General features: G+C 30.3%; 1 protein-coding gene across 2 annotated transcripts in view; it reads right to left on the reverse strand.

Annotated features, from left to right (window-relative positions):
• Positions 1–258: 258 nt before the first annotated feature.
• Positions 259–27,334, reverse strand: part of LOC129910226 (probable G-protein coupled receptor B0563.6) — a 40,684-nt gene continuing 13,608 nt past the window's right edge. Inside the window, exons 2-11 of one of the 2 annotated variants that reach the window (XM_055987510.1) lie at positions 18,388–18,573; positions 17,635–18,334; positions 17,170–17,329; positions 1,642–1,791; positions 1,499–1,592; positions 1,189–1,342; positions 925–1,120; positions 774–868; positions 556–708; positions 259–426 (exon numbers count right to left, since the gene is read on the reverse strand). In XM_055987510.1, the coding sequence (XP_055843485.1) occupies positions 313–426; positions 556–708; positions 774–868; positions 925–1,120; positions 1,189–1,342; positions 1,499–1,592; positions 1,642–1,791; positions 17,170–17,329; positions 17,635–17,763 (1,245 nt within the window). In that variant the 5' untranslated portion in view covers positions 17,764–18,334; positions 18,388–18,573 and the 3' untranslated portion in view covers positions 259–312. Of the gene's footprint in view, positions 427–555; positions 709–773; positions 869–924; positions 1,121–1,188; positions 1,343–1,498; positions 1,593–1,641; positions 1,792–17,169; positions 17,330–17,634; positions 18,574–27,334 lie in introns of both variants that reach the window. The other variant, XM_055987509.1, reaches the window with a different exon arrangement.

Below are 27,334 nucleotides of genomic sequence, written 5' to 3' on the forward strand. Positions count from 1 at the left end.
AGTAGGTAAATTAAAATTTAAATATTATTATTTTTTTTAATAATAATACAATTGGACATTTTAAAATGTTTTATAAACAGAAATCCCTTTTTTTGTTTTTGTAATGTTAAAAATTGGTAACATTTTATAAATGAGCAATGTTATTAACATGCATTCATATTTTGTATATCTTAGATGAGCTTTTTATTTTAAATTTAAATTTAAAATAATTATTCTTATAATTTATTTATATATATTTAATAGTAGGTATGGTTTTTTTTTCTTAACATTTTATATGCCTTAAACTGCAATTGGCAGAGGTATACTATTGGATCATATGCTACTTGAACGGCCAGCTGCTGTACAAAGGGCCGACGTTGTAGTTATGTGATGGTTTCTAAATGCTAATTTATCCAATTTTATAAGTGGAGTGGCTTTAGTTGATACCTGAGGGAAGAAAACAATTTAAAAATAAGTAATCTTCTAAATAGAAGCTCGACTATCAATTTTGCTTCTATAAAGCTTTTGTAAAGTTTTATAGAAGCGAAATTGTTAGTGGGGATGAAATAAAGGTACCTCATCCGCTTGATTGCACAGCGAGGCTGGAATCCAAGGCCATTTTATTGTTCTCATAAGAGTGTTGCGGAAGTCTTCACTGAAGAGGCAGTAAATGTAAAATGTTATGGAATAGTTTGTCAGCTCCATAAGGTTAGCCAATGCTCGAAAAACCTTAAAAATTAAAGTTTAAGAGTTAAATTTTCAAAACGTTTAGCACAGTCAAACAATAATATTACTTGAAACGAAAAACTGGAAAGATACTCCTGTGCTATCGTCATATGAAGTATAGCCATTGGGGAAACACACACAAGGAACAACACTGAGGTGCTTCCTGAAAAAAAAAGTAAAAAAGTTAGACCTCAAACCTATTCTCAGATCTCAACTCACCTAAAAGTAAAAATAATCTTCTTTCTTCAGCAAATTTGCGTGGATCATCGTCCTTAAAACATGACGTTCGTGATAAAATCATTTTTCGCCGTCGTTCGCAAGTTTGTCGGTAAACAATCATTATCCTTAGATTGAATCCTGCTATCAGAATAGTAGGCACGAGCTTGAAGATTACCTCCAGCATCACTTTGTACACCTGTCAATCATTAAAATTTGTAATAACCAGTATCAAAATAAAAAAAAAACACCCTGTAGAATTCTTACCGAATAAAATAGCGTACTAAGAAATTCACTATTATCTCTTCGAAAATAGACAAAAGTTCCATCTGCTTGAAGGACACACTTAATCAGCTCACCACGGAAGACACTTGGTAGGTAAACAAAAAACGTTACCACAGGTATCAGAATAACAGTCATTCTGTAAATGAAAAATCAGACAAAAGCGAGAAAAAAGGATCGAAAAATTCCATTGAAGAGATAAAAAAAAGTAGAATAAAATAAACTCAGTTAACTACTTTTATGGGAAACCACTTTGCTTTTTATATTTTTTTTTATTTTGATTACAAACTCACACCTTGGAGGACCCATAACTGGACGAACATATCCGGGATGACAAACGGATACATATCTCTCTATAGTCAGCACCAAAAGCATCATAACACCGACCCCTGAAATAGATTTAGGTTATGATTAAAAGCGGAAGTAAGAAATTCTCACCTAAACATCCGTTGCCAAGAAATAGTTCCAAATGTGCTGTATAAAATGCTGGACCGAATTCCTCCCATTGGCCGAGGTCCTTGTGTATGAGAATTCGAATACTGAAGGGAATAGCAAAGACAATGGCTAGAAGAGCTGCGGCGGAGTATCCTGGAAATAGAAAAAAAGAAAGTTTTGTAACTTGTTGGTGAAATTATTTCGAGAAGTGAGGGTTGTTGTCAATTTACAATATTCATTTTTCGTGTAGTTGGTTTGAGCACATGCTACAACTACAAATAGTATATGTGTTTATGTGTTTGGAATGGACTTATACCCTTACTATAATTTAAATAAGGAATATGTATTCACCACGATTTTGAATTGTGAATGGTTCTTAAATAAGTCGATAATGCAGATTTGAAAAAAAGTAGAAACTGAAAAAACAAAAAACAAGTGAACTGGTTTTTTTTTTGTGTTCCTGAAAATCCCATTTTTCATTTTTGTATTTTTTTATTTTTTTCAAAATAATTGCTTGTTAAAAATAATAAATAAAAAAATATACCCGAGCCTCATCCATACAAGTTGTTCCCTAATTTAAATTATTTGTGGCTATACGTATACAAAGAAAAAGGTATATTATGCAGAATGGGAATTTTTTCAGGAATTATTTTATCTCAAACAAAAATGTTTAAACTATATTTGTTGTAGTCGCTCAGTCGATATACATTCATAAATCATAACTTTATCATCTTCTGTAATTTTTTCAACAAAATACAACTTTAATACATGAATACACGTGTTGTCATCAATCAAAACCAAATTTGATTTATAATGATCAATCATGAAAATAAAAAAAAAAAAAGAAATCAAAAGTAAATATTTACTCCTTGTTTTAGCAAATAAAAAAGATGTAGGACAAACTTTTTGTTGGAACAGTTTAGGTACAGTGGTTTAGTAATAAGACCGTAAGTTATGAAACAAAGTCAAAACTAACCCACAAGGAAATTAATTAAAATAAAATGCACGACTTGGACCACGTACTTGCTCTATAAGAGTAGTTGTAATGTGAACTGAACATTCATAAAGGCATAATTTAATTTTATTATTTAAACAAAATTTAAAAAAAACAGGGTGTCCTCTCCTAAGAGTAGGTAATGGTCCAAACGAAATATGCTGAAAGAGCAACTGAACTAGTAAAGCGTTATCAAACCGGGTAGTTATGGAGAGGAGAAACTGAAATTTTACTTTTAAGGACCATGATTAATGGAACCTGCAATCTTTTTTTTTAATGTCTCTTACAATTTTGATAATTTTTGATTTCTTTAAAATACATTCAAAATTTTTTTCGACAGATCACTTTTTTGAAACTTTATTTTTATGTGTCGATGAATATTTTCTTTTTAATAGGAAACCAAATTTTTAATTGCGATATTAGAGCAAGTTTAGGATTCGAAACAAAAAATCGGACTTGGCAGTAAACAGTTTTGGGCGATTCCCTAGAGGACAATTTGAAATTTTTTGTAGGACCTGTCATATAACAGTAATTGAAAAATTATTTTGTTTTTTTTTTTTTCAAAAACGGCTCCAACGATTTTGATTAAAATCTTTGTGAGTAGTACAACGCATATACAATACATAATAGCCACCTTTTGAAATAAAAAAACATTTTTTGTACCCGCTATCAACTGTGCCTGTCCTCTGCCTTTTTTTTTTATTTATGAATCTTTCGTAAATGACAAGGCCTAGTTCCACCAAAATTTTCATACAAAAACGCTATTTGGATTTTGGATTTTTAGAAAAATTTGAGGGTTTTTTTTTGAAAATTCAATTTTTTGAAAACGGGTCAATGAATTTGATCGAAATTTTGTTTTTATGCGTTGAATAATATTTTCTTAAAATCGGCATACCAACTTGTTCTTGAAAAATGTTAGAAAATTTTTATATACCTATAAAAAATTAAAGACTTTTTTTTCTAAAAATTAATCCTTTTACAATAAATCAAATGGCATACTTGAAACGCCGTTTAATCAATTATATAATCAGATTCTATTTTTTACACTATTTATGAAATTTCTTAAAAATATCAAATTTTAAATTTTCCCTAATTTTGTTCAATAAAAAGCTCTAACATTTGAACTTCTTTTACCATAAGAGCAAGTACGTGCGACTCCAGTCGTGCATTTTATTTTAAACGCTTTCAATGAAAAACAAAATTGAACAATGTGCTAGTCGATTCACTGTGCATTCAAAAAACAAAAATCACATGTGCAATTCACACGTGGTAGAAGTGAAACCTTAAGAAATCTTTATTAAAAAGCTTACAAATTTTCCTAAAGAATAAAGCCATACTTAAATTTTTACAATATGCAAAAAGTATAAAAATTATTTATTCAAAACAATTATTTTTCATGAAAAAAGAAAACAAAAATCTTTTTTTTTTTTTTCTTCTAACACCATTAAATCCATTTTTTTATGACAACTTATTATACATTTTATATTATTCAAAAGCTTATTTCACCTTTTATATGACGCGTTAATCATATTGCTACGATGCCTACAAAAAAAGTAAGAATTTTTTAAAATCAACCATGTCGAAATTTCAAACTGAAATTACGGTACTTCCTACACTGGTGGCTGGTCACCGTTATCTCAGGATTTTGAAGATCAAATGAAAAAGTTAAAAAAAAAGTTATAGCCAATTGATTTGTCGTGTCGCTTTTTCGTTTCATCGTGTTTCAAATCACTACGATACTAAAGAAGTTTTCACTTCAAAAATTCAAGTGTTGGAAGTAGGGAACAAAATTTTCTTCCTTGAATCTTCTTAACCGTTCAGTTATTAAGTTAGTATCTTTAAACATTTTTAACATTTTATCAAATTTTGTACATATAACTTTTTCAAAAGAATTCTTTTAATAAAGTAAATAAATAAATTATATTGTGCAATGGTAATAAATAAAAAAAAAATCATGTGTGCAATTCACACGTGGTAGAAGTGAAACCTTAAAAAAATCATTTTTCTTGCAAAAAAAAATAGAAAAAATCTACCTATTTTTATTCTATCACCTTCAAATCCATGTTTTTTATATGACAACCTAGATAAATTTTATATCATCTGAAAGCTTATTGTCTTAGCTCAAAATATATATATCGATCAGGTGTATGAGACACAGGCATGGAAAAGTCGATACAATTGTATCGAATTTGATACAAATGAGTTTGTTCGAGTACAAAAATACAATTTGTCTAAATTCGATACAAATTTTTAATCTGTGTCTTAAAAATTTTTTTCTTTTTATTCAATTCGTCTGTATTTTTTTCCTCAGATTTTTTGAACCAAAATAAATGTTACAATTTGAGTGTAGTGATTTGTTCATAGTTTTATTTTTTCGACATTAATCAGAAAAAAATAAAATTCCACTTTTATTTTTGGGTCCTCACAATTTTTTTGTCCGAAATTAAATAAAATTTACTCTTTGCGCAGAAAATAATGAAATGTATATGGAAAATTCAAAAGTTTTTGCAAATATAACATTTTGTTTATATTTTAAATTAATTTCTCGTATGAAAAATATATTTCAATACAATTGTCCCCATTTCAGTACAATTAAAAAATGTCATTTTCCATCCCTGATGAGACATCTACAAAAAGAGCTAGAATTTTTTAAACTCGATGAAATTTCATCCAAAAAGCAAACAAAACATTTATTTTTATGTTCTCATGCTATTAAATCAATTTTTTTGTTTGACAACCTATAAAAAGTTTTATACCATGTGAAAGCTTATTGTTTCACCTTGTATAATGATGCATAAATCTTATTTCAAAGATGTCTACAAGAGAAGTTAGAATTTTTTAAAGTCAACCATGTCGAATTTCCAGACTGAGATTACGGTGCTTCCTACACTGGTAGCTGGTCATCGCCAACAGATTTCCACAGGCGTTTTGAGGTATTTTTAAATTTTTCTCAATTTAAGATTGTGTAACTTGTAGAGCACGTAACGTTATGTGTGATATATCAAATAAAAGGTTATGTAATCAGCATGCGTATTAAAGTTAAACCAAATTTGTATGTGCACTAGATCATCAAAAGATATAACGTGTGTTGGAAAAGAACATCTTTTTACCGTTATCTCCGAATTTTGAATATGAAAGTAATTGAAATTTTGTACAATTATAATTTATTAAATTACCTATGTACAGTACAAATTTAATTCATCTATCTATTAAAACAAAAAAGTTATAACAAGTTGAAGTCGTGTCGCGTTTTCGTTTCATCTTGTTTCAAATCACTACGATACTAAAGAAGTTTTCACTTCAAAAATAGTAATACATTATTTGCTCCATTCTATTCCTCGACTACATTTTAAAACATTTTTGCTACCTCTTTATTCTTTTGTAACCATAAATTCTATTAATACAAAATTAAATATGAAATAGATTCATTGAAGAAGACTTGTGTATTGTCTAGCAATAAAGGTATAATATAAATTTGCGGGAGTATCTAATGTTTTGCACACATGTGTTTCACACTCGTGCATCTCCATCTAATTGACATTTCAAATGTCAATTTATTTGAAAAATATTTTATTGATGACGAAGTCTATTAATCTAATTACTTTTTCTCCTTCATCTGCGCTCCTCGAAAGAGGAAACACTTTCGCTTCATCATGATGCCATTAAAAAAATGAAATTTATTTTTTTTTTATTTCACATCACTGAATTCCAGTGTTGTTCCTGTTCAGAATATCGAAGGATAATGTAGATTGGTAGCATAAAACATTATTTCACTTCTTGTCGCACGAGCTGTGAGACAAGCAGCCAGCAACAAAAGGATAAAAATACGAGCAATAATAAATAACATTATTGATAAAGATAAAGTTTAAAATTGATGTTTTCGAAACGCGTTGGTGGCGTATGCCATTATCGTTTATCAAACAGATTAGGCAACATGAAAAAGGTTGAGCAAGGTCTCGTTTCTGTTGTCCTTGTATCGTTTGCAAAAAGAAGGAGGTGAATTGATAAATTGAACAAACGTCGATTAGAGTTGGATTGAAGGCAAAAGCAAAAATTAAAAAAATGTTGTGTTAAAAGCCTTTTCAGATGTCCTTATTTTGATTAACATGTAAAATCAACCTCACCACCATCATCATCGTCCTTAAAAAAAAAAAAAAAAAACACTTCAATTGGTTGCATGTAATCCGAGTTAAGCCTCATGCTTTGAGGTATTGTAATCGGATAATTAATCATTGACTTTTGGCTTTCGTGTAACTTGTCCCATCTAAATGACGTGATTTCCTGACAAAATTATTCATTTTATAAACCTACAAAATAATGTTAGTCGCTTAACATCTTAAGCACATAATTACATATACTCTCTTTATATGCTCTTGATTTGACCCACTATTAAATACCCCCATTTATGAAATGTGTAACAAGGACTTTCACAACAACAATATCCCATTCCATCCCATTGACCAATAGCGTGCCCCAAAGTAATTTCAGTTGAAATCACCTTCCACAGAGCCTTGGTTTGTTGTTCTTGCCTTGTTCGTTCATGAAAAATGCCCTCAATGAAAATACAAACATACCTGTTGAATGTCCTTACAAGGACATTCCCATTCAGAAGATATGTTCTGTATTCACCCATATCACCCCTCCCAATTGAAAAAGGCAGTGAAAACTGAGAACTTAGATTTTGCATTAACATGGCAAACACTTATAAATACCAACCAACCAAACAGCACACATATCTACTTGGAGTGTTCCTCGTCTTTCAATTCCTCAAGGTACTTCTACATTTTAAGGATCTTTGTTTGGGAAAAGTGCTCAACTTATAAATAGTCCCTTTCTGAATGAAGGCAGATGATGCAGCTTAAGGCACACTAAGATTTCACATCTTTGAAATTACGTTGCATTGTTCACATTCTGTGAATTCACCTCCGAGGTTATCCTGATGATAAAGTTTTACGTCGTGTCGTCATCAACGTATTTTATTGCTCCAACCACAGCCACACACTAGCTAAAAGTAAAAATCCTGGGTACCTAACCTAAAACACTACATGGAGACGACGACGGAGAGAACGTGTCTTTTATCCAGATAAATCATTCCACATGAACTAAGTTATATTAATGACGTTTTTGTGCATAGCTCTTTCTTGCCCGGGGAGCTTCTTTTTTAAGATTAGGTTTCATCCACCAGCACCAGCATGAAGAAAAACATGTGGTCTAAAGGGCTTGCATAAGACATTCTCTCTTCCAAGGACACTTTTGTGAGACATGATAGCATAGAGTGACATTATTTATCACAAGTTCCAAGAAAAGAAAAACTTCTTTTTTTTTGCAACAAAGTAGTTACAGAATGTAATTTGTGAAAATTAAAAAAGATGTGCAATAGCGCGCGTTGACTTAAATGAGAATGTTTTACAGAATATCTTCTCAAATGGCTTATGCGGGGAGAAGGAGAGTTTTAAAAAGTGTCTTTTCTTTTGGGAACAAAAAAAAACATCATTGTGCTTAATTTTATGTCACTTTTGAGCTAGGGTTTGGGGTAACAAAAAAAATAGATATACATGAAACTTTTGATAAAGGTTATTGGGGGACTTTGTTTTAGTATCATTTGTGACGGTTTAGAGATTTTATGTTACCAAAATGATGATGAGGATTCTGGGTGTTTCTTATATAGCTGATTATATTTGAATGTCAAATAAATCAGGATTGAAGGACGATCATGTATTTTTTTTAAATTCTAATTTAAGGGATTATGATAAATAACCCTTTTCAAACTGTCTTTAAAAAGGATGTCTATAAAGGAGCTGAATAATTAAGTTAAATGCGAAGCTTTTGGTCAGTTTATTTATACACCAACTTATTATTTTGGTACCCGATGAAAAACGGAAACATTATTAAAGCTGAAGCTTAGGATTAGACTTATTTACCTTCATGATAAAAAATACGTAGGTATGTGAAATTAAATCTCATTCAAAGAAAGGGTTTTGGACATCTATCAGTTTTGAATAGTGTAGGTAAAATGAAAAAAAAAATAATTGTATATACATTTTTTATAAAATTTAGTAAGTTTATTTCTCAAAGAAAGAAAAAAAATGTGCGCCCGTCGAACCACTTCCTCTTATTGTAAAAGTAGATCAAATGTTTAATGTTAAATAAATTAAATTTTTTTTTTTTTAATATTTTATATTCTAATTTTTTTAAAGTTGGTATGCTTTTAAGACACAATATTCAAGAAACAATTAAAAACAAAATTTTGAAAAATCATCACTCTGTTTTCCAAAAATTCAAATTTCAAAAAAAAACATTAAAAATCTTCGCGGGTATCAAACATATTTATTTTAATTAAATTTTTTACGAAACAACTCACAACGAATTTATAAGAAATTTTTTAAATTATTTCTTCGCCCCGACGTTTCGAAGAACTCTAAACTTCGTGTCACTGGACCACGAAGTTTGAAAGTTCTTCGAAACGTCTCGTCGGGGCGAAGAAATAATTTTAAATATTTCTTATAAATACGCGGTGAGTTTCGTAAAAAATTTAATTAAACTTAATATTAACAATCTTTTAAAAATATATAAAAAAATTGTGTTTTATAAAAAAATTTATAAGATTTTTATATTACGATCATTTTAACGCTTTTGAGAAATATTCAGAATCAATGGCAGGTACAGTTAATATCGGTTAAAAAAATATTTATTTTTAATTTAAAAAAATAAGATTACTAGACGGGAACGGAATCCACTAATATGGCTCACATTCGCACTAGTCGACTTAGGCCGTAAAGCTTTGCCACACGGAAAAAAATCAACTCGTGTAAAATCGCCTTAAAAGCATTTGAAGAGCTACAAATTTGTATGCCTGCCAAACTTGTTATTTTTTAAACATTTGAGATCAGGGCCCTATTTCACCAACTTACAAATTTGTAATTACAAGTAATTTTCACAATATTTGTGAAAAAATCGAGAAATTCTGTTTCACCAGTTTCTTGTGATCACAAAATTGTACTTGTAATCTACAATTTTAAATTTGTGAAAAAATCCATTTTCTGTTTCACCGAAACTTGTATTTTACAAGTAACAAATTTGTGAGCTTTCAAGTTTCTTGTGGGTTTCTGTTTCACCAAAAAAAAAAAGTTACAAGTTTCTATTTATTTGTGAACATTTTCTACAAGAGCCAAGACGTATGTCATTTTTGTTACAAGTTTGTAAAAACCGTATTTAGCGTGATTAAAGTGTTTAAAATGGCTTTAACCCGAAGGCCATTATTATTATTTTAATAAAAGCTATATATTATTATTATTCAAGGTTGTAAAAATACATTTGAAATAAAAAAAAAATCGTTTATTGCAAGTAAAAAAATTTCATAGTGAAAAAAAAAATTGGATTAAAAAATTTTTTATATATTTTTCAGTTGCAATTACATTTTTTTTAATGCAAATTTTTTTGTTTGCAATATATTTTTTTAAGGCGATTTTTAATTTGTAATAAATATTTTTTTTTTTTTTGAATTTGTAATGGAAAACAAATGCTTTAAAAATTGGTATAACATTTGTGTTTCAAATCGAATGAAAACATCACAAAATATCTATTTAAAAAAATTTCCTGATCGCTATAACCTGCCTCTTAAGTATGTAAAAATTCGTTCTCTTTTGATGAAAGAGGCTTGTTTTTTTCTCATATTTGTAGTTCTTCATTCCTTAAATTATTTTATTTATTTTCCTCACCCTTTACAATTTTATTATTTTACCCTTTGTTTTACTTCTATAAATCCATGGATGTCATTATAAAATAATAAATATAAGAATAATCCAGCAATACAAAAATCTTAATATATATTTACAATTTTGTTTGGAATTAAAAAAATTTTCTTATTTGATTTAACTACTAAGATATGACAGTATTAGTTTTTTGACAGTTTTTCGTTTAAAATAGGGTTGCTTAAGTTTTAAAAATGGCAATCCTATTTTTTCATATTCAATATCAACTTAGTTTTCATTTGAAACCAATTTTAACCTCTGTCGTTACGAGTTAAGTAACTCAACGGTCACCGCTTAGACTTTAAAGAGCTTTACAAGTTTGTGAGATAAACTTGTTGCTTACAAGAAAAAAATATATTTGGTGAAACGGTAATTCTACAAACTTGTGGTTTTCAAAAGTTAGTTGTAATTTTTTTTCTCGATAATCACAAATTTGTGAATTACTTATTTGTACTTTGTGAAACAGAATTAAATTGTACAAATTTGTACTTGTGATCTACAAGTTACAAATTTGTGCTTGTAACTTGTAGTTGGTGAAATAGGGCCCAGGTTGTCCTCTAAAATTAAACTTATTTAAGCGAAAAAATCAATAGCTGAAAACCAACGAGTTTCAAATTTTTTGTTTGGGCAACAAATTAGCATTTAGAAGAGGTTTGTGTATAGCTTTCATACTTGCAAGGCAGCTGCTTGTTTAATCAATTTATGAACATGAACAACAACAACTTGTGTGTGTTACCACCAAGTTCAAATGCTGAAGTTATAGCTATTTCACGGCGACTAACCTGATCATAATAAACGACTTATCACCACTGAAAGGAGTCTGATGATCGGGTTGGTCCCCGTGAAATAGCTATAACTTCTTAGAATCGCAATATCTCTCTGAGGGAAAAATCATATGGACCATTTATGTAGACATTTTTATGATCTACAGCTTTGGCTCAAATTTTTTTGATAAAACGTACCGTTATCGAAAAAAATCTAGGTAAAACACCTCAAATTTTGACCTTTGAACCCGAATAACTTTTGTTGCACGTATAGGATCGATGGGTATTTTTGAAACTTTGTTTGTAATGGTGAACCCTAACTCGTCACCAAAATTTGGGTTTCCGACAGTTTTTGTTATTTGACAACTTTTTATGTCTAAATTGACCGGACTAAAAATGAAATCACACAAAAATATTTTGCGAAATTGTTTTTGCAATTTTTTCTGATAGTAATTAATCAATCCTTTTTTTACCCTTTTCAAAGCCCTATCTTTTCTTAACCTGTGTCAAATGATGTTTGATTTTGCAAGTCCCATATCTAATATCAATGAATAATTTCTAAAATATTAGTTTCTGTTTTAATCTTTGCTTCCACTCGTGCGACAAGAAAGAAAACATGTCTAAGGCAAGAAACAACATTGATAATAGATTATCAATAAATTTCCTTTTAATGACATCAAGATCGCAGAGTGCGAACATTTTTTTTCTTTCGATAGGAAAAAAATGTTTGTTGTCTATTAATCGATTTCATAGTCCATAAAAAAAGAACTTGTTACAAATTGACACCATATTATGTCTACTGACAAAAAAAAAATTCAACCAAAAATACGATGAGCATAGAACATCACTTACCTGATATTTTTACAAGAATGAAATGAGTAGATTTTTATTATAGCAATTTGTAACTTTGCATGGCACGAAAAAGGCTGATGTGCGTAGGTAATAAAAATTGATTCAATTTGATAAAGGCTGGGAACTTGAAATATATTCTCATAATATCAAGACATTATATTGAATCGATGACATTTTTGAAGCAGAAGAACACAGACAATATATCTTTTTTTTTTTAAATCATGACATACGAATTTTCATATTCTTTCATTTTAGAATTTGGGGAAAAAAGTAAGAGGCCAAAGATATAATGGCAACAAGGTCCACCCACAAACGTCCCATCACCTTGAAATGTTATCAATGATTTTTATTACCTCAGGGGCTGGTTTTTTTTATAGTTTGATTTTCCTTATGTAATAATTTTCCATCACTCACTTTTTATTTAAAGCTATAATTTAAACCCAATAAATAACATAACCTAAATAACTGAATCCACTTAGATCCCTTTAACCCTTTCAAGATATTCTCTAACGGATTTTTTTTTATTTTTAAATGCTTCCTTACTTCAAAAATGTATAAACTCAATTTAAAAAAGCAATTTCATCAAAAAAATTCTCAAATTCTCTTGAGTTCATAGTCTTGTTCGTTTTCCTCAATCTTTTCGTTGTTGGTTCAATTTCAATCTATTTCGTCGTCCTTCAGAAGCTTTGAATTTTACTATCAAATACACGACCGCTAAGGGATTTCTTTCCATAATCAGAAAAATGTTTGCAGATCTTGATTCCCTGTGGAAGATTTATTGCCAAGGACTCTTGCGTTGCTATGATTTTGACCTGCCCCATGATGAAATAGAAAATTTGTATTATTTCTTCTTCTAATGTAAAAACAAAAAGGTATCCCTCTGGAGAGATATGGGCCTACAAGAAATGACGATGGTGTAGGTTCGGGTTTTTGGGTGTAGAATTTGACCTCAAGCTTTTACTGACAGTTTTATCGATTTGTTTTCCTTTTTTGTTGTTGTTTTATTTTTCTAGTTCCCACACAAAGATTGATGAGGAAGGCTTCTACGAATATTTTGGTTGTGACACATGTTAATAATTTTTTTTTCTTTCTTCACATGTGGAGGCAGTCTTTTGTTTGAGGAATCGATCCTAGTTCCTTACATGGATAACCTCGTATAATGAATTTTTTTTTTCAAAAAAAAAGCTAAAACAAAAAAGGAACGCCTCGTATTCTAGGCAATTTTGTTTGTAATAAAAGAACAATAAATGGCACGTATTACATTGTACGTTAAAGTGGGATAATGATAATAGCTAATGGCAGAAATTGTGTTTAGGGATATAGTTTTATTGCTTAATTTTTGGGAAACAAAATCAAAATGAAATATTATCCCTACAGCAGAGAGAAAGGGATAAGCTTTATAGAAAAGTTATGTTTACACCCGCCCACCTTGGGATTGATATTTACGCCTGTCTTGGGACTGATATCATTAAAATAATAAAAGATAGTGTTTTCACTAAATTAATAGTTTTTCCTAAGTTTTGTTGACATATAGGTATTTATATCTTGTTTGTTAACTACTGTGAGCTTAAAATGTTGTCAAAATGACAAAATTGTTTGATGACATCCGCGGTTTTATTGATGGGACCTTTGTTACGATGATTTTCAGATGATAAATTTATCTATATTACTTTTTGGGTTGTGAATTTACAAACAAAAGTTATTGACGATAGTTAAATTTATGTAGCTGATAAGTGGAACTATTAATTTGAAAAGACTTTGTGGAAAGTTGGGATTTATGAGACCTTTTATTCAGTAGTGATTTTGATTCTCGAGCAAAATAATATAGATAAACAAACAATAAGGAAAATGGGAAAAAGTTTGTTTTTGGTCAGTTTTAGTAAGTTGTTAATGAAAATAGGTTTTGGAGGGAAAAAATCAACAAAAAAAATCAAAAACCTACAAGCTTTCTTAAAAAAAAAAATAAAAGAAATAACTTCAACAAAATCCGGCTTTATGAGATTTATCTGTTTAACAATCCAATTAAAGTGGGTACGCAAAATTCACAACGCTTCATATTCTACATAGAACAGCTGTTGTAATTTTCATTTTCTCTGTATTTCTTCTGATGTTGACTGATAACAATTTTAAATTTAATCAAGTTTGCTGATCAGCTCTTTTGTTTGTATCGATGATACGATATCAACGTCGTTGCCGTTTTGTTGAGGTAGTTTTTTTAAACCTTTAAGTCAATTTAGAAGAAAATAGCTTCTAAAGGATGCAAAATTATCTCTCACTCCCATATAATTCTTTTCCTTAAAAAATCTAGACAAGTTTTTGATTCATTCAATTTTTGAGATTTTAAGAAATTTTTTGAAAAAAATCTGGTTTTTTTAACTAATAGAGGTTAAAGCTTTTTATTTCGGGCGTTTGAAGAAAAAGTTCATATATTTCTTTATATGGTGAAATTCACCTTATTAATTACTTAGTGGTCTCATAAAACCTACTGATACCAATATTTACACCGTATTTTAGTACAATTTTAACAAAAAAAACTTCTTTCTCATAAATGCCATTGTCAGAAGTGAACCAAATTAAAACAGGATTACACATGAAGTATTCAAATTTGAAGACGGCTAAAAATACAGAAATGACAACAAGTAGAAGTAGAATTGCGGTGCCCCTCCTAGCTTGTTGTTGGATCAACTGAAATCAAAAAAATCAAAAATTCCTTAAGTAATAGTTTTTCCCTTTTTACAACAATGCGATTTTAAGCGAAAAAAGCCGGTCTATTTCAGAAAGTTCAGAATTTAAAAAATATGGGTGCAATAGTTTTGAAGTTAGGTATAATGCGTACTGACTTTGAAGAAGTGAGTTGCCAATTTTGCTCCAATCAACTTAAATTTTGGACACAATATTTTTGATATATGTATTATAAATTAAATTTAAATAAATAAAACAAAGCAAACAAAAAATTAAATACCTTACCCCTATGAAATACAATTATTCATGTTTTTATTAAAAAATTGTTTTGATGAAAAAACGATTTTGTTGGGAGGCATTTATAACTGAATTTCAAAGTTTTTCGTTGAGAATGGCCTTTACCTAATAACAGTTGCGTCGAGAAAAACCTCCATGGGAAAGCAAAAAGTTTTCTAAGTCATACTTTGTTCACTTCTTCTATCATAAACTGCATTTTATTATTATGTAAATGTGTTCGTAGCTTATTGAAAATTTTTTCACTGTAAACAAACAAACGATTGATTTTATTTATTATTTACTCAATCAAAAATTTGTTTTATTGGTAAGAAAATTCAGTGCAGTAAAAAAAACATTTAAATCTGTCAAAAATAAATTGTGGATGAAATCCACAATTGTTTTAAATGGTTGTTATCTTGTACTTTTTATACACCAAAGACTCAAAATTGTTTCAAATTTCAAGATTCTACGGAAATGCGGAGTGCTGCATAATTTTGAAAAAAAAACTATTCAGAATGTGTATGAGTCAAACATTGTCATTTCTTTGAATTTGAAAACAAGATTAAAATCTTCCCTTTCGAAATAATTAAAAGAAAAAAAAAACGAAGCAATGGTTAATTTTTTCGGACTTTATTATTCGGGGAATATTTTAATTTTTGTTTTAAGCCGCAATTTGAAAATCTTGAAGATATTCTTACATTAACTACTTGATGTTCTTAGGTCTTTCACAAGTCCATACTTCAACACCATATATTATTTCTCAAAAGTCATGAGTCTCTGAAGATAAAAGTATTAGGTACTTCTTATCAATATAAAAAGTTACAAGGTAAATCTTATAATTTTTAGCTTCCAAAGGCTTATGGTTCATATAAAAGTATTTTTATTTTATTATTTAACCAATCTTACATTTTATTTGCTATTAAATTTTGAGTAGGTTTCTTCTTACCTAATTAGATTTTATTATGGTTAACTCTCTCCATGTAAAGATATCCCTTGATATTGCAGAATTTATTGCCACATAATTATCATTTAATACTTTCTTTTCTCATTAAAATTATACAACCTGACATTAAAATGAATTATCTTTATTAGAAGCAACACACAAATACTCACTCCAATTGTCTCAAATAAAACAACAAGTTGCAAAAATGCAGAAAAATTGTAAAGGAATTCATAACCTCAACGGAGAATGAGAATAGAGATTCACGGAATCCCTCTAACACTGTCTAACATACCATTTTTCCTCAACTCAGTTTTAATAATTGCTTCGTAGGGTAAATTAGGGCATTATGGCATACCTAAGCACAAACTCAAATAACTTTACTACGGCCTACAATTTTTACTTCAATCATTTTTTTTAATTAAATTTCATAAAAACGTAACATAAATAAATTATTTAAGAAAACAAATTCAAGCTTTTTAACAAAAAATAAATTAAATTAAAAATAGTCCAAAAAAAACCATATTGCCCTATGTACGGGCAATATGGTGAACCCCATTTACTTCGGAACCCTTTACTTTTTTTACGTATATTCAGCATTTCTGAAATATAATTGTAAATAAGTTTCATAAAATTAACGTAAAATTGAGGTTATTTTCAAATTTAAAAAAATGCAGAGTTACTTTTGAAATTAGTTTTACATAAGGGCATTATGGCGCAGTCGGGTATAATATAGCTCCATAATGCCCTTATTACATCTGCGCCATATTGCAAAATATACACATATTCACAAAACTCCAAAAACTAAATACAATTCTTACTTCAGTTAAAATATTACAAGTGATATAACCCAACCAAAACTCTACTCTGCGTTTCACTCTTTACAACAAACACGTGCACTGTATACTTACCGAGATACACACAAACAAAAACAAAGCGATATTATATTGGAACCCAGAACCGGTATATTTTTTTTTGTTTTCTTTTTTGTTTGGCACAAAAATAATAGCACTGACCTGCGATCGTCACAAGGCTAGTGTTCGACGAAGGCCAAAGTTTCTGCATTGGTTTTATTTAAATGCGAGTATTGGAAGTATGGTAGTTGAGAGGTGCGCCATAATGCCCGGTGCGCCATAATGCCCGAAGTTACCCTAATACAAAAAGTTTCTTTTTGTTCTTTTCCTTAGCAAAAAAAATACCTTCTGTTTTCATACAAATGATTTCCTTTAAAACCATGTTAAATTTAAACACAAAACAAAGCATTTAACTTACCTCTCATATAGATATAAGCTGTACCCCGCATATTTCTTCTTGTCAGGACGATAAGATTGAGAACATTACCAATAATCCCCAGAGCACAAATGATGGGTAAAATAATTCCATATGATAATTCTCGTAAGGCGTCTGTTCTAGGATCCTCTTGGATTTGCAACTAAACCAAATAAAAAAAAATAACAAAATAAAGTCAAGATTTCAAAAAAAAAAAAACAAAAAACAAAAAACATTAGAATGGTTTTGCAATAATTTCCCATCAGGATATTATGTCGAAATCATTTTAACAGAAAAGAGAGAAAGAGACAAAAAATCTCCTTGGGCATTGAACTTTTGCAAAATAAAGTCTCATGCACGAGAAGTTTTATATGCTTTCGTACTAATCAAGATAAGATACAGTATCTTTAATGGAATTTTCTTCTTCGCATCCTGGAAATGAAAGTGAAAAATTATGTCGAAACTCACCCCATTTGCTGTGGGCGCATCCTCGCTAATGCTGCTGACATCAATCTCATCGTCACGCGACAAGTTTGCACCCCAAATAATCGAACACAAATTGGGGTCTTCTTCCGTTGTGTAGAGTCGTGTTATCATAGTTTTCCTTTCTAGATTTTAGGGGAGGGGGCGGGGGGGAGGTTTTGGAACGAAGCTCAAAGAAGCGAATAAAAACGTATAAGAATAAATAGAACCGAAAAAAAAGTAACGAAAAACAATAAAAACCAATATCCTAGATTTAACGTGATTTATTGGCAGGATTTGGGGGGTTGCTAATTAGAGAATTCCTTATGATAATCCCGTTATGTACAGTATTTTTCAGGGGGGATGATTTTATTCTTTCGCTTTCTCTTATCTTTCTATTTTGTTGCGGTTTTTTGGGGGAAATTGTATAATGGGTGGTTGTTAAAGTGGAAGGAGGGTAGTTTTGTGGGTAAATTAAGACAAATGGGGAAGTACTTGGGGGTTGTTTTTCGTTATATTATTTGCCAGGAAGTAAATATCAATTATTTAATTTTCAAAGCTATCATAGAGATGTGCTTCGGTTGAAGTTGAATTTGAAATTGTACGGCGGCACTTGGTAATTTCTTTGATAGTAGTTGCTTCTGTCATAATAATATTTTCGTCAATTTTGTTCTGGTTGATGACACCAATGCTATTGCTGCTGCTGCTGTTGATGAAATTGAAACTGTTGTTTTTGTTGTAGTATTTGAGAAGAAATACTTGGTATTCATCGTCATAGTTGAAGGATGTGACTTCATTAATTGGAATCTCTTTGGTATTCCATTGAGTTGATAACTGAGGAACTGATGGCGGAAGAACTTGAGCTGAAGGGTTGTCTGTCATTTTAATTGATGTTATGACTTTTCTGGGTTTTTGCGGGTTGGAACCGTGAACACACAAAGAAGTCTGCAAGTAAAATTATATAGTTGTTTCATAATTAAAGTAGAAAACATTTCATGTGATTTTATTATAAATAACGAGCAAGATAATAAACAATTTTACTTAATTTCAGTATTTTTGTATACAATTCAAAATAATGGTATCAATTTGTTTGTATAGGATTTCATGTTCCGTAGTTAAAAACTATGTAGAAAAGATGTAAATTTTATGCAATCTTAATGTGTAAAACAGCTAATCAAAACTGTCAATTATTCTGTCATCTTGAATTTTTTGTCCATTCTACCCAAATAAATGGAAAACTTGTAATGCAAGTTCGAATGCTAAAAATATTCTTTTTTTTTTTTGTACTTAGCTTTTTAACCATGAACATGAACAGTATTGGTTAATAGAGGTAACTCATACCATTTTTTTTTTATAATTTTATACTCTTTTAAGACTAAGTTTATTGTAGGTAATTGTTTAAAACTCAAATGATATAGTGCTTAATGATTGAAAATAATTACAATACAATTACAATAATTTTATATTTAAATTTTTTTTTTCAAGATCTTAATTTTAGAGCAGGAAAAATATTTTTGAAGTGATAACGTCTTATAAATCGATGAACCATGGCAGCCACCACAAAAAGTGACGCCATTTTCTAACGTTACACTCTCGCGGCAAAAATTTCAATTAAAAATTTAAAATAAACTATTACGAGATACAAAAATCTTCTATAGCTTATTTGAAAGATAAAAACCTAAAGCTTAATCTAAATGAAGGATTTTTTAAAATTCTGTAATTTAATAGAGTAAACAGGGGTAAAACGGAAAGATGAAATTTGGGCTAAAATCTAAACGCGAAGTCGTAGAGAATTGATTATTTTGCTATAGATATGTAGATGAGACTAATTTAATAATAACTGCATAAAAAAAAAAATTCTGAAAGAAATTTAAACTAAGCTACAACGTTTTGTTTGAACGTTGTATACGTGTTGGGGCTATGACAAAATGATGATTGTGGGTAGGGGAAATTTTTTTTGACAATTCTAAAGGTGCTAGGTGAAAGATGAGAGAAAAAAAATTAGGCGTCTGATACGGATTTTTTTCCAACACTCTACGTTTCGAAATATAAATTTTTGAAGAACATCTTGTTTTTTTAGGGGTATTTTTGGGTAGTTTTTGGAGCATTCAAAAACTCTCAAGCTTATAGGACATTTAGGTTTTGGCCTTATGCATACATGTGCAAAAAATGGAATCGTTTAGTGAGTTTTGACCGAATAACGGAAGAAACAAGTTTTTAAAAAACACGTTTTTTGACCGTTTTTAAACGATTTTCATCGTTTTTTTATTTTTATCTTTTTTTTTTAATACACCGAAAAAAAACCAATATCAATTTAACATTTTTTAAATATCAAATTAACATTTTTCAAATATCAGCCAAAAATGCTCTATAGAATGTGTTTTATGATATTTAAAATGTTAAAACAATATTTTTATTATCAGGATGATATTTAAATGTCACATTTTGGAAATTTTTTTTTCGATATTTTATTATCATTTTTTCATATCAATTTCTCATTCCAAATTATTGAAAAATATTAAATAAAAATTTCTTAATGTGTACTAATTTAAAGGCGCTTTGAGTTTTTTCGAAGTAAAATGTATGATTTACTGAGAAAATTTGACCGGCACTAAGATTTTACTTCACATAGTTTGGGAGAAAATAACAAAACAATTATATCACCTATAATAGAAAAAATAATATCACCATTATTTTGTAATGTTTTGAAAAAAGAAAGAAAATTCTTAAAATAATTAAAATAATAAAAATGAAAAGGAAAGAAATAGGTTTCATTTATAATAAACTAAAACGTAAAATCTAGTCAACATTGATATTTTAATTGTCAAAGTGAAATTTTCACTATCCACTTAAACTTAAAAAAATGTCAAAATGATATGATAAAATATCAAAATTGATATTTTAATTGTTGGACAACTTTTGTCACTGAAAAATGTTAATTTGATAGCTGTTATTATCAAATTTTTTTTTTCGGTGTAATATTTTTCGATCTGAAAATATTTTAGTGAAAGAATAATAGAAAAAAAATCAATTGAGGGCGGAGAAAGCAGAATACTGTTGCAAAGTACCCCCAGTCTTCTTACAGGAAATGGAAGCATCCATCCGAAGGACCTTAGTACCTAACATCGATGTAGCAACATTCAGCAACACCAATCCCGCAAGTGATCCAGTTGACAGCCCAAACCTGAGCACCCCAGAAGAGATTGCCGAAATAATTTTCCTATCCAAACCTAAGAAATCAGCCAGACCGGATGGCATGTCCAACTTCGTCATTAAGAGGCTCCCGCAGATAATATTAATCTTCTTAACCATTATCCTCAACAACTGCATCAACAACAGCTACTTCCCGCAGAAATGGAAAACTGCAAGAATCGTGGCAATTCCTAAGAAGGGTGCCAGGAACATTATATCTAATTACAGGCCAATTTCTCTTCTCAACAACCTAAGTAAGCTCTTGGAAGAGCGGACACTGAGGAAGCTCAAGAAGTTTTGCAGCAATTTCAACATTATCCCAGACATGCAGTTCGGCTTTCGGGAGAAGCACTCCACACTGCATCCGCTCATGAAGTTCCACCAAGACATCACCTCAGCTTTGAACAACCATCAAGTTACCATCGCATGCTTTCTGGATGTCGAGAAAGCATTTGACAGCGTATGGATAGAAGCCCTTATCCATAAACTTCATTTACTAGGCTTCCCTGTAGCACTAATAAAAATCATTTTTTCTTTTCTCTCTTCTAGGAACTTCTTCGTACAAGTGGAGGATAGAAAATCAGCAATGAAGTGCATTAGAGCTGGAGTTGCCCAAGGATCAAAACTTGGTTCCTTCCTCTATAGTATCCTGACGTCAGACCAGCCGCTTGCAAGTGAGTGCGAGAACCTGCTTTACGCTGACGATTCGCTCACAGACTACAAGTCCGTCTCGCCAACGATAGCTGCCAAGAAAGTTGAAGCTCACATTCGAAAACTGTATGAGTTCTACAGTAAATGGGGTATCCGGATCAACTCATCAAAATCGGAATTACTGCACAGAGAAAAATAGACCACATAAAATAGAACAAAAACAATAAGATTTCTCTATGGTTTTCATCCAAGAAGGAAACCTTATTAAAACAATCGGGTTTTCCTTATTGTTTTAAAATCTGCAAAAAAATAAAAAAAACGATGACCAGGCTGGGAATCGAACTGGAGACTTCAAATCATTAGTCGCACACCTTACCACCTGAACCAACCTGCCATGAAAATATTGATCGCGATTTTTTTTCTAGTGCTAAGTTGCAAAAAAAATCAACTTTTCAGTCAAATTTTAATAAGATTTTCTCTATAAAAATAATAAGAAATCTCCTTAAAAAAACCTTATTAATCGTTGATTTTAATAAGATTTCCTTATGAAATGTATGGACGAAAAAACAATATGGCAATCTGTTAGTTTTTAGCGGGTCATATTTTTCTCTGTGTGTGCTTTAGACGAACAGGAGGACGAAGCAATCGGTCAGCTGCAAACTGGAGCATCACACTTACACTACCTGATGGTACTAAATTGGCAGCCAAACGCAACGCGAAGTATTTAGGGATCAACTTTAACGAGCTCCTGAGGTTCAACCTTCACTCTAGGTCTGTCCTGAAAAAAGCCAACTACGCCTTCCATCGCCTTCACCCCCTGATGAAGAGAAGAAACGGATTAAGCCAACCAACGAAACTCCTGATCTACAAGCAGCTTCTTCGACCTGTAATCGCCTATAGCTTTCCGGTATGGTATACCATTTCCAAGACAGCCATGAAGGAACTTCAAATTTTTGAGAGGAAAATCCTGAGGATCTGCACCGGACTTTACTTCGATCGACAGCGACAAAAATATTACAGCAACGAGCGACTTTACGAGGAAGCAAACATAATGACGTTGGAAAAGTATCTGCTGCAATCTGCAAAGAAACTTGTCGGAAGCATCGCCAACCACCCCAATCAGCTGATGAGAAGCATGAGAACCCAACAACGACATCCCGAACCCAGATACCTTAGTGCTTTGGATATTCTGGATGAGCACATAATCCCAACCGACAACGAGGAAGTAGTTTACTTTTACGCCGATACGCAATCGGCCTACTACCGCGGCTAAATGCCATACCACCCAACCCACCATAATCAATACCACAACTGGACAACCGGGAAGGAACACCCCGAGGATAACCTAGTCAGCAGACTTGTAAAATTAAGCCTATTCATGTACTATATTTAAATATATTTTATCTTTTATCCATTGTATAAGGTTAGGCCCCATATGTGCCAACAAATTTTATATCAATCAATGTATCTTATTGGAAATAAGTTAAGCTTAAGTCAATTGTATATAGTATGTTCAATAAAACAAAATTGAAATTGAAATTGTTGCAAAGTACGGATTTTTCAAAATTTTACAAAAACTGCATTTAATCGAAAACCGTAAGGATTTGGGATAAACAAGTTAGTTATCAAATTCTGAGAGCCCTTAAGATGGCATATCAGCATATTTTGTTTGATCCATTACTTTTGGGACACCCTGTATATGGTATTTTCAAAATCGTTAGAACCGTTGTTTTTTTTTTTTAACTAATTTTTTATAAATAAATTTTTTGGAAAAAATTTCTAAAAATTTTTAATCAACACCTTTAACCAAAATTTCAGAGGAATTCAATTCACCGTTTTCGTTTTCAAAAAAAAAAATTCTAAATTTTTGTAGTCGTTATTATTTGAAAGTGGTAAACATAAGTCACATTTTTTATTCTTTTCGAAAAATATTAATTTATTCAATCAAGAACAAAAAATAAAAGGATTATAAAAAATAAATACAAGTATTCTTTTTTTGTTATTTAGAGCATAAAATCTTTACTCAGTAAAATACTGAGTACCAATAAAACACGGCTTATAATTCTTTGGCTTACTCTTTAATTTTCACTGACTTAACTAGTTGCAACAATAACTGTTTTAAGTAAGAAATTGTTAATGAATTTAGGTGTTTGACTTAACAATTGATTTTAGAATGAGTTTTTATATAGGTAGGTACCTGGTACATACAGGGTGTCCCGAAAGTTAACGTCGAAATGAAAACGGTAGATAGGGTAGGTGGTGACAGTTATCAGAAAAATAATAAAAAAAATCGCAAACATATATTTTAGAGTCATGTAAAATTTTTTAGTACTTAGTTGGGCAAAAAAGTAATATTTGCTTTAAAACTGATGCAGCTGAGTTAAAATTTTTGAATGCATTTGGTAGCAGGGTTATTCAAGCTTCCGTAACAAAAGAAAAAAATGAGAAAAATTAAGATTTGTAGTCACGGCACATGACACAGGGTTACCATTTTTTCGACTTTTTTTCAAATGCACATAACTCACAAAATATATGGCTGCGATTTTTTTTATTATTTTTCTGATAACTGTCACCACCTACCCTATCTACCGTTTTCATTTCGACGTTAACTTTCGGGACACCCTGTATAGAAAATTTTTGACAGTAGGTATTTCCGTTTCACTAATTTTTTTTGTCAAGCGAGTTAGAGCAAAAAAGCACATTAAAAACGTTTTCTTAAATCAGTTCAAAGGCAACATTGTATACATCTTTATATAACAAAAGTTAATGAGCTGAACTTTAGTCTTAAATTCATTCTAGCAACTTTTTTTTAATGAATATATTTCATCACTTTAAGAATATTTTTTTTTTTCTCAACCAATAAAATTAAATATAATTTTTTGCTGAAATCAACCGAAAATAAGTGTTATATTACATTCGACCCAAACGCTCAAAAGTGACATAATACAGAATTAACATAATATAACCATGTCATGTCAAATGGATAGCTACTCAATTGAATTTCGAGCTATAGTATTTTAAGCATTCTTTATATTATAAGAGTGTCGTTATAGATTATAGAGTCGACCACTTTGTTTCTTTCCATAAAATAACTATTTTGCTCAATCTTCCTTGACCAATAATATCCTAATTTTTATCCTTGTCCTATACCAAGGCCATTTCAATGTCCTAATAAAACCAAAAAAAAAAAAATATAACTTTCATGATTTAGAATTTTTTTTTTGTTATAACAATGTCACGTAATTCACTCTCTTACAAAATATACTAAAACTGTTTGTTAATAATTTCCTTAAGTGATTCGAATGGTCTTGGAGCGTAACGACCGTAGGATCTTATTTATGGTTCCATTAAATTTTTTTTTTCTTTCCATTTTTTTCTGTTGCTAGTGAAAAATTCAATATCGTCAACGAAGAAAATGTTCTCGTCTCATGGAGCTACCCCAACAAATTTATTCAGCTTTAAGGGATGTTCAATTTAAATTCTCAATGTCATGGGAGTGAAAGTTTAAGATTTTTCCTTCGTCAGCCTTGAAGGAATATTTTAGAGTTAAGACAACCGGAAGTACATATTTTTTTTACAAAAAAAAAAAAAGAACAAAAATGCTGAAGTAAATATTTCTGAAGTTTATTGGTGATTTTGCCAAAAATAAATTAACTTTGAATAAGGATATTCTCTTGAAAACCTTCCTCAATCTTGTTCTTTTTTTGTATAAGATAATACTTAAATTACTGTAACCTTAGGTTCCTGCTTATAATTCTGAAAACAAAATATTTCTGTAAGGCACTAGGCACTTCATTAATACCAACCATAGGGAGCAATTAATATGGCTTGCGAAAGTTTTTCAACCATCGTTATTGTATTGTTTGAGGAAGTTCTATATTTTATGGGTGAATATGTTTTGTGCCTTCATCAACACAAAAGGGACGAATATCGATTTGTTTATCGAAAATCAAAAGCGGAAAATAATACCCAACAGATGTTGAAAGCAAAAATAAAGCCTCTGAACGTTCATTATGGAGATTAAAAGGTGATTATTTTTATCTCGGTTATTTTTTTTTTTTTGGTTTGTTTTGTTTTATTTTTTTCTGAATTGTGTAAGTGATATTATGTCAATTAATAATTAAGTGCAGGCACGCTGAAGTGGTTAACTAATTTTCAATGTTCAATTGACTGATAAAATTAAATTGTTTTTACTTCGAAGAATTGCGGAGAAGGGGCGACACAATAACCAAAAGAAATTTATGATGGTGTAAAAGTGTGAATAGAACCTTTCAACCTTAATTTTTGCTGGGAGTGAAAATAAATTGATTTTTATCTCGTAAAATTTCACGGCTAAAAGAGGATATCTCTTTGGAAAGTGTTCTATGAGTTTCTATGAATTTTCAACCTACCCATTGTTTAAGAATTTAATCTATTGTAAGATTGGCGCCTATCTTGATTAAAATCTTAAGTTTGTTTTTTTCCAACTGATTAAATATTTTCTTTATGGAAGAATGTAGATATACTACAAAGTATGTATATTGTATACACGTGTAAATTAATTGAAATTTGGTTCAGCCAGACAACTTTGATTTTTAATAAATTAAACATGTTGTGAGCTTTGAGAAATAGCAACAATAATTTGATGGTGCTATACGATCAAATCTTATGGCTGGAGTTATGTGTATATATCTATTTAACTGGTACCAATTTTAAACTTGCTGCAAGTAAAAAAACATAACAAATTTAAAGAAACTGAAACTAATCAAAACCAGTGTCAAAATTCAAATAAACTGTCGCTTTTGTAAATATGCATAGAATTTTAGGTTTGCATAAAAGAATGAAGCTCGCTATCTAATAAAGTAGTGGACTAACTAAAGCCCAAAAAATGGCAATATTAGAAAACAGATTCGATTCTAATGATCTTTTTACTTGCCATGTAGGTACCTACATAGGTAGGTACTATAGGTACGGTGACCATCCGTCCCGGTTTACCCGGGAATGTCCCGTATTTCTATAGCTTGTCCCGGGTTTTTATTTAAGAAACCCGGAACGTATAAGTGTCCCGTATATTGTAATATGTCCCGTGATTGTCCCGTATTTCCACATTTTCTGATTTTTGTATTCAAAATTTTAAATACTTTGTACGGAAAACAAGAAAACAGTGGTTGGAAAAGAAAAGTTTTTCTAATTTTTCGAATAAAAGCATTAGTTTTTAAAAATTTGTCGTCAATTGTTTAGTTCGAGCTTGTCTTTGTCAGAAAAAAGTTCTTTCGAATAGTGAACCCAGCTAAATTTAAAAACTTTTAGGGACATAGGGTCAATGTGGGTGAATGTAAACAATTTCATGTCTTTTTTTTCTTTTGACTTTAGATTTTAATATGTTTTCACGGAACAACTTCACAGGTATCTTCAAATGCAAATATGAAATGATGGCAATTCTTCTTTATAAATATAAACAAATATTTCCCAAATTGTTTAAATTACTGTCAAATATGGCATGTTTACAAATACCCCCCCATGTTTCTATTTTTTTTACAAATTCGGGGTAAATGTAAACGGTGGTTCTTTATCATTTGGATAACGACTTGAAAAACGTTCAAGAAGGTATTTGACAAAAACTTTTTCAAATTCCAATAAAATTTTTTGGATTCTTCCTTTGCATCTTTATATAAGCACCCAATATGCATCCTGAGCAGTCAGAGCTGCTCATATTTTGTTTTTTTTTTTTTTCATCAAAGACCGATTTTGCAACATCATCCACTGAAAATGATTGTGTTGGCAGCTTTAAAATGTGACTCCGCGGCACTTTAGCAATAGTAATCGACTAAAAATACTTTATTTTTATTAAAACCAATAATTTCAGCAAAAATATATGTTTATA

This window comes from Episyrphus balteatus, chromosome 2 (assembly GCF_945859705.1).
Source record: "Episyrphus balteatus chromosome 2, idEpiBalt1.1, whole genome shotgun sequence".
Classification (NCBI taxonomy): domain Eukaryota; kingdom Metazoa; phylum Arthropoda; class Insecta; order Diptera; family Syrphidae; genus Episyrphus; species Episyrphus balteatus.